General features: G+C 32.8%; 1 protein-coding gene across 1 annotated transcript in view; it reads left to right on the top strand.

Moving 5' to 3' along the window:
- Positions 1 to 1,644: 1,644 nt before the first annotated feature.
- LOC136852192 (glutamate receptor 1-like) overlaps positions 1,645 to 7,468 on the top strand; it is a 12,515-nt gene continuing 6,691 nt past the window's right edge. Inside the window, exons 1-4 of the mRNA XM_067126638.1 lie at positions 1,645 to 1,785; positions 5,863 to 6,056; positions 6,588 to 6,821; positions 7,192 to 7,310. Of these exons, the coding sequence (XP_066982739.1) occupies positions 1,645 to 1,785; positions 5,863 to 6,056; positions 6,588 to 6,821; positions 7,192 to 7,310 (688 nt within the window). The remainder of the gene's footprint in view (positions 1,786 to 5,862; positions 6,057 to 6,587; positions 6,822 to 7,191; positions 7,311 to 7,468) is intronic.

Genomic DNA, 7,468 nt, shown 5'->3' with positions numbered 1-7,468 from the left:
TGCGGGATTCTTTTGGGCGTCATACACTGAGCATCTGATACTTAAAACCTACGTAACATGAGGTTGCTTTTGGCGTCATCTATTGAGCATCTGAAACGTATAAATAAACCACATTATTATATTCCTTTTCAGCGTACTCCTTTGAGCATCCGAAACTTATAAGTTTCAGATGCTCAATAAATGACGCTCAAAATGAATCTAATATCACGAACGTTTATAAGTTTCAGATTCCTTTGTGATATTAAAGTCTTTTTGGGCGCTATCTAACCATTTGAAAATTATAAACCTTTATGATATTGAAATCTTTTTGGGATTCTCATAAGCATCTGAAACCAGTAAGCGTTCATGTTACTGGATGCCTTTCGGGCATCATCTATTAAGCATGTGATGTCTCCTAATGGATACCTTTTCAGGTGGTTGAGTTCATTCTTATATTAGCAGGCACTTGTTCTCGTGGCTTTTAAAAAAAATTTATTTTGAGTTTAAAGAATAGTTTTCATCTCATTTGCTGTGTAAGTATAGCTCATGAACATGGAAAATGACAGCTATTAATCCCATGCAGTTGTACGTATATATGTGGTGTATTTGCATTATTGCATTTGCAGCCACACCGAAATTTTTTCCCAGCTGAAAATAATTACTTTATTCATATATGTTTAAAGCATATAATGGTCAGATATATCTTAAGCCAACTCTATACACGCCATTTCACCTAATAATTTGTTTTTCCATTTTCGCTGTTCTAAGAAATTGTATCACTAACCTTTTATCTCATCGGTTTATCTGAGAACCAAATATTCCTTATTACCTAATAAATTCTGGATGCACTTTGATAAGGGTCCTTCCATTCTTATTTATGCCAGGTACTTCAGACTTTCCATTCACTCGGTGGCCCACGGCCGCTTGCACCAGACCTCTCCACGTTCCCTTGTTGAGTGCTGCATCTCTCCAGTTATTCTCAGGATCATCCTCCACTCCCAATGCTCTAAGATCTCTGAACACATTATCTTTCCGTCTCATCCTCGGTCTCCCCACCGGTCCTCTCCCTCCTACTGATCCTTCCATAATCACTTTAGGCATTCTACCCTCTTCCATTCTAGCTTCAGACCTTCCATCTTCACAAACTCTTATCGTTTCCCAAACACAGACGGGCGCAGATGATGACTCTCCCAACTGCTTTCACTTTTATTATCACTCGACCATTTTCGAATTTTATAATTATTCTATAAAATATGTTTTTTACTTGCTATTCTTAAATCTAAAACTCTTTCTACCTAAACAAATAAAGTTCCATTAGTTTCCCATTGTGTCTATAGTGTGACGATGAGGAAGCCTTCTTACTTTTGTGTTAGAATGTTTTGCATCAATGAATGTTTTGAAAATATCTATAAAGAAATTCTTAGTGTCACGTTACAGAGAAACTATACTAGCGTGATTCTATTACCAGAACATGCTGCTGAGTCATTCCTGTCATTGTCTCGGGATATAATAAATTCAAGGTTCGTTATACTAAAAAAAATAAAGAAAATGAAAAAACATGCAAGTCACAAGCATGTATTGATTTCACGATCGCCGAACAAAGAATGAAAACTTAGCCACCGAATATGGACAGGTCTTGATGACTGAGAACGAAGCCATTGTAAAATGAATAAGGAGAGGGAATCAATTATCAAAGCAGAGGGCCTTACAAGTTGCTTGATAACGCTTGGAAGCTCCCACTCGCCCAGGAGATCTGAAGGAGGAAAGGTCGTCCTGAAGCCATCGAGGGACACAAAACGGAAGAGGGTTAGCGGTCTGGAGATATCTCTCTCTCTCTCTCTCTTTCTAGAGAGCATTATACCATCTCTTCGAGTAATGAGTATATCTCAAATTATTCGTTAAATTACTTGTGAAATCTTTAGTTTTTGTACTACACATTTTTTTTAATTAGACCAATTTATACAAAATATTACAAAATTGTTTGAAAACAAAATACAAATCTTCGAAAGATTCAGTTACTCAAAATGTGTGTTTAAATCGATGTGTTTCTTTTGTTTACCTTTCTTGACACTTGTTCACTCTTCTCTCCGTAAATTTTTCTCAATAAAATAAGTAAAGAAGTAAATAAATATGATATATATATGTGTGTGTGTGTGTGCATGTTAGCCATTAATTAAGCTTCGCTTGGAGAAAGTAAAGGAATTATTGCAAGGCAGCCAAGTCCGTCTTACCTAATTTCTAATCAATGTTCATCATACTAGAGAGAGAGAAGCCAACTATATCGCTAATCCTCTCCCAAGTATAATGAATTTTTATTAGAAATTAAGTACGTTGCATATTTACCTATCAATAGTTCCTTCATTTTCTCTAAATAAAGCTTAATTAATGGTTGTTATATATATATATATATATATATATATATATATATATATATATATATATATATATATATATATATATATATATATATATATATATATATATATATATATATATATATATTTCATATATATATATATATATATATATTTATATGTATGTATGTATATATATGTATATATATGGGTGTTTGTGTGTGTATACATATATATATATATACTTAACTAATAGATCCTTTTCAGATTGGCCTGATACCACTGAAGGATGGTGCTTATAACTAAAAGTACTCTAGGTAAGTGGCTGTAGAGCTTGTCTGCTGTCGAAAAAGAGACAAGTGTCCCTCTGCTTCTCTGAACTTTAAATCACTTTCAATAAATCCTACAAATAAATACAGTATTTAGCTTTTTGTTATTAGTAATACCTCCCTATTGTTGATCTGCATATAACGAAACAAATACCTAGGCGTAACTATACGTGGTCTTTGACTTTCTAAATATTACTAAATTAACCAATGAAAAAAATATATCAGTATTTTTTCCTTCAGTTTATGGAAATGTGACAACCTTTTCCCTGTCAACAGCATTACTTGTCACCCTAAACGCATTCCTAGTGGTGGAATGGTCAGCAAACGCCACCGTTCAGGCTGCAGCGGGTTTGAAGGATCGTATTATGTTCGGCTGTGGTAATAAAACGTATGTAGCGTGTGCGTGTGCATCATTCTGTGGTTATAAATAGTTATCATAACGTGTGCTACTTATCTACAATATCATTAACGTTAAAGTGCAGCTGAAATTTGATTAGCAAAAGTTCTTGTGTCATAGATAGTTAAATATAGTGTTTAGGGTTAGTTAATCAACAAAACAGAAACCATTTAAATCTAGGTTTGAGTTTCAGATGACTTTAGAGTCGAATAATGTTTATAACTGAAAAATGAAACGATTATTATTCAGTTTCATTTGAACTAGATTAACAGGGACACTACTCGCATCTTCATTAGATTAGGCATGAAATTAAAAACTAGAGTTTTATTGTTTCAACTGTACCGGTAACTAAATCCTAAGCCTCCTTATTTAAGTAATTACACTACAAGATTTAATACTAGTTACTGTTGAATTTCAAGTACCATAAGTAATAACGCGTATTCTCAAAACCAAAATATAGCATAGAAAGAACAGAATGCTGAAATTTGGCCAAAGACCATGAGGTCATTCAGCACTGCAAAAGGAAATTCAGAGTATAAAGGTTTGAAAAGTATAACAGGAGAACCTCGCAGATGCACTGTGAAATAATTGTAAGAAGAGAGTGCATAGCAAGATGGAAGACAGAGAATATGAATGGAGGTATAGTAATAGGAATGAAAGGGGTAGCAGCTAGGGGCCGAAGGGAGGCTGCAAAGAACGTTAAGTGATGCCTGCAGTGCACCGCGTGAGGTGCATCGACGGCACTACCCACCTGCAAGGACCAGAATATAGCGGATTTGATTATCATTAAAAAAAATATCAATAGTTTTCTTTTTGATCAGAAACTGACAATATTAATAATTATTTTCTCTGTGAATTGATATTACATATATATAGCCAGATATATATATATATATATATATATATATATATATATATATATATATATATATATATATTTGTATATATATACATATATATATTTATATATATATATATATATATATATATATATATATATATATATATATAAACAAAGTTACAGCAACGAAGGAAAAGCGAAACAACTGAGATACTAAGCAGTACTTAGCATCACAATAGTTTCACTTTTCCTTCGTGGCTATAACTTTGTGCGTATAATCATCACGTTTTTATCTTTTTCGTGATTTAAAATCAAACATATTACATATATATATATATATATATATATATATATATATATATATATATATATATATATGTATATATATATATATATATATATATATATATATATATATATATATATATATATATATATATTAATATATATATATATAATTTCAGTGATCCTTTTGGAAGCAGCTTCTTGACATTTATGAAGAAACTGGTTAACTCAACATTCTTGAACATACAGCTCCTTTACGAGACAGGTCAAGAAGGTAAGTTTTTATTCTTACAGTGTAATTTATATCAGTGATATAACAAATGATTTTGAATAGTCAATTTAAATAACAAAAAATTTAAAAAGTTTTCCATAAATTTTAGTGCTTGAGAAAACAATGACCCTCTTTTCCTTCACCGTTTGAATTAATGTTTTATTCTTAAGTATTTATAATAACTAAATCTGAACATAAATTAATAACATAAATATCTGAAGCAGAGGCAAGGATAGATTCATTATGGAAGGATAAATATTCATCAATTTATGCCTTTTTTTTAGGAAGTAAGAAGGAAATGTTGTCAAAGAATAAAATAGACATTGAACATTAGAAATAACGAGGCCTTTGATCGTTATTTCTGTAAAGGATAAATGGTTCCTCAGACTGGAAATTGTCTGTTTTTAACTTTTCCTTTTTCAGAGAAACTGAGATTATCAAATATCTACATCGAGTTATGATTTTATTTTTCCTTCCCAACAAAACAGATAAGGCCCAAAGGTTGATAAAGGAATTATCCACCGAAATGTCTGGATTGATGACTTTCCACTACGATACTTATCCAGGAACCGTAGACGTGATCATTCGTTCAGCAAATCAAGGCACATCTTTATTGACTTTATGCAGTTTTCAAAAGGTTTTGGACATCTTTCAAAAGGTAACGACCACTTTTGCATTTTGTCATTATTCAGTGTTGATATTCAGTTATGTATAACTCATGTTTTTCGTCATTGTTCAGTGTTATTATTCAGTGTGTTTAATTTGAAGAAGCACAAAATTAAAAACGATTACACGCAATAAATCTCACATTAATTGCATCTTCTCATACTTTACGAACACCCGAACTTTGCTGAAACAAAGAATAATAGTTCACTTGTTATGAAAGTTTAGTTGTTATTATGCACGTGATCTAAGTTCTTATTGTAAAGTATGTATTATTTACATTGTTTTACAAGCTGATCCTTTACTGAAAGAAGAACTTAAAATGAATGGTAGGAATCCAGTACTTTAGATAATTAAAATATATTAACAAATTTGAAATTTAATTTTTAAATATGTGGCATATAGTTTAATTCTAGTTTTGCACTGGAACATTTACAATAGTAAAATAGTAAGAATAGATTGTGAATAACTTCAGATTAATAAAGTATAATTAAAATATGAAAAATATACATACTGTAATTTATACTGAGAGGAAAAAATAATGTATACTGCATTAATTTACAAATTACAGCTTCTGAGAAAATTTACTGTCTCTCGTGAGAAAACTCAGTGAGATATTATTCTACGTTCCTCATATCTGGTATAAAGATGAGAGTCACTAAACCATACAAAGAGAAGATAAATCCCTTTCTATCATAACTAAATAATCCTTCTCTAGTATGAATTGCTTTTCCTTCTTTCAGATCAAAGCTAAAAGGACCAAGAGTCATCTGGTCAACTGGGTTTTGTTATTCGAGAAGGGGGAAGTCACGAATGAGTCAATGGCTGCTCTACAAAATCTAATCTTTGAAGGAACTCACGTCACGATAGTTAACCAAGAAACGAGTGGAAAGTTCCTCGTGTTTTCTTCAAATGTGGTTGAGGACGGAATTATGAGGTATTTCTTTTTATTGTTGGACACATGTATAGAATTGCTGATTAGTGGTTTATTTATTTTTTTAAACAGATAATTTCAACTCAAAAACGGAAAAGTAGGATAAAATCTTGTTATATTTTCCAATTGCCAAAAAAAAAATCAGCACTCTGAACGTTCAGGCATATACTTTTCAACAATTTTCGTCCACTTCACTCTCTCTCTCTCTCTCTCTCTCTCTCTCTCTCTCTCTCTCTCTCTCTCTCTCTCTCTCTCTCTCTCTCTCTTAAATTCCCTCTTTAATGCTATTACCCATATGCAAGTCACTGCAGAGACGGGACTCTTATTGAGATCTCTGGATGAAATCTGAAGTACTATCAATTAGTCTTTCGTTATCGTTGTCCACGTATCCTACTCATTCTTTGCCTAAGGCATCATTGATTATCCTACAACCTTTGCCTGCTGCTATCTTCAATACGAGTATTACGGCTTGATATGGAACCAGCCCTCAGCAATACCATTACCTATTGGTTTCAATTAGTGGCCTTCGCGCAGGTTTGCCTACAAGGGACTATGGAACAGCACCTACAAAGGCAAAAGACCCCAGCTCCTCCCCTTGTATGACCCCGACCAATACCGTGACATGAAAGGCAGACAGTTCCACATAGCAGCCAATGACGCTCCTCCTGAATTCGAGCTTGGGAAGCGAAACGATGATGGAAGCGTTCAGGCTATTGGAGGGACTGACTTCAAGATCATCAGATCGCTCAGTGAGGCTTTAAACTTTACGTAAGTGTTGTATCTGGCATTTTAATCGATGAAATGGTATTTTTTTATCATAAAGGGAACAATATTCTTTGAAATGGATTACCAGGTACTAATAACCGCCATTAAGAAGATCATAGATAAACCTGAAGGTACAGATAGGTGTTCACACAATTTCTCAGTATGTCTAAGGTAGTCATAGTTACAGTTCCTGTTGAAGTTTCCATTTGAAAAGTTTCTTAAAATATAATTTGTGTACTTTTACAAACTGACTTCAATTTTCTTACCAGTATAGTGTTACAAGTCAATGTTTTAGATTTTATTCCCCAGAAATAGAATATTCACGTTTAATTGAAGTATTCCTGTGTTATATTCATTACTTAAATATTTTCAGGTTTAAGATATTTCCCTCAGTCGACGGTGCTTGGGGATATCCTCAGCCTGATGGGAATATCACTGGAATGATAGGAATGGCAGCAAGAAGGGAGGTCCATTTTGCTGTGACTGGAATTGGTGTGACTGGTTAATAAGTACTCTTTCAGAATTTTATTCACAGTGGTCAAATAAAATCAATCAAAATCATATTGCTCACGAGGGGAAATAATACATACCTCAAACTGTTCAAGAATTAATAGGCACCCTTTTCAATATTTATTTATCTATCAAATGTC

The sequence above is a fragment of the Macrobrachium rosenbergii genome, chromosome 25 (assembly GCF_040412425.1).
Source record: "Macrobrachium rosenbergii isolate ZJJX-2024 chromosome 25, ASM4041242v1, whole genome shotgun sequence".
In the NCBI taxonomy this organism is placed as follows: Eukaryota; Metazoa; Arthropoda; class Malacostraca; order Decapoda; family Palaemonidae; genus Macrobrachium; species Macrobrachium rosenbergii.
Note: the sequence above shows the minus strand (reverse complement) of the source record. Positions and strands in the feature narration are given on the sequence as shown.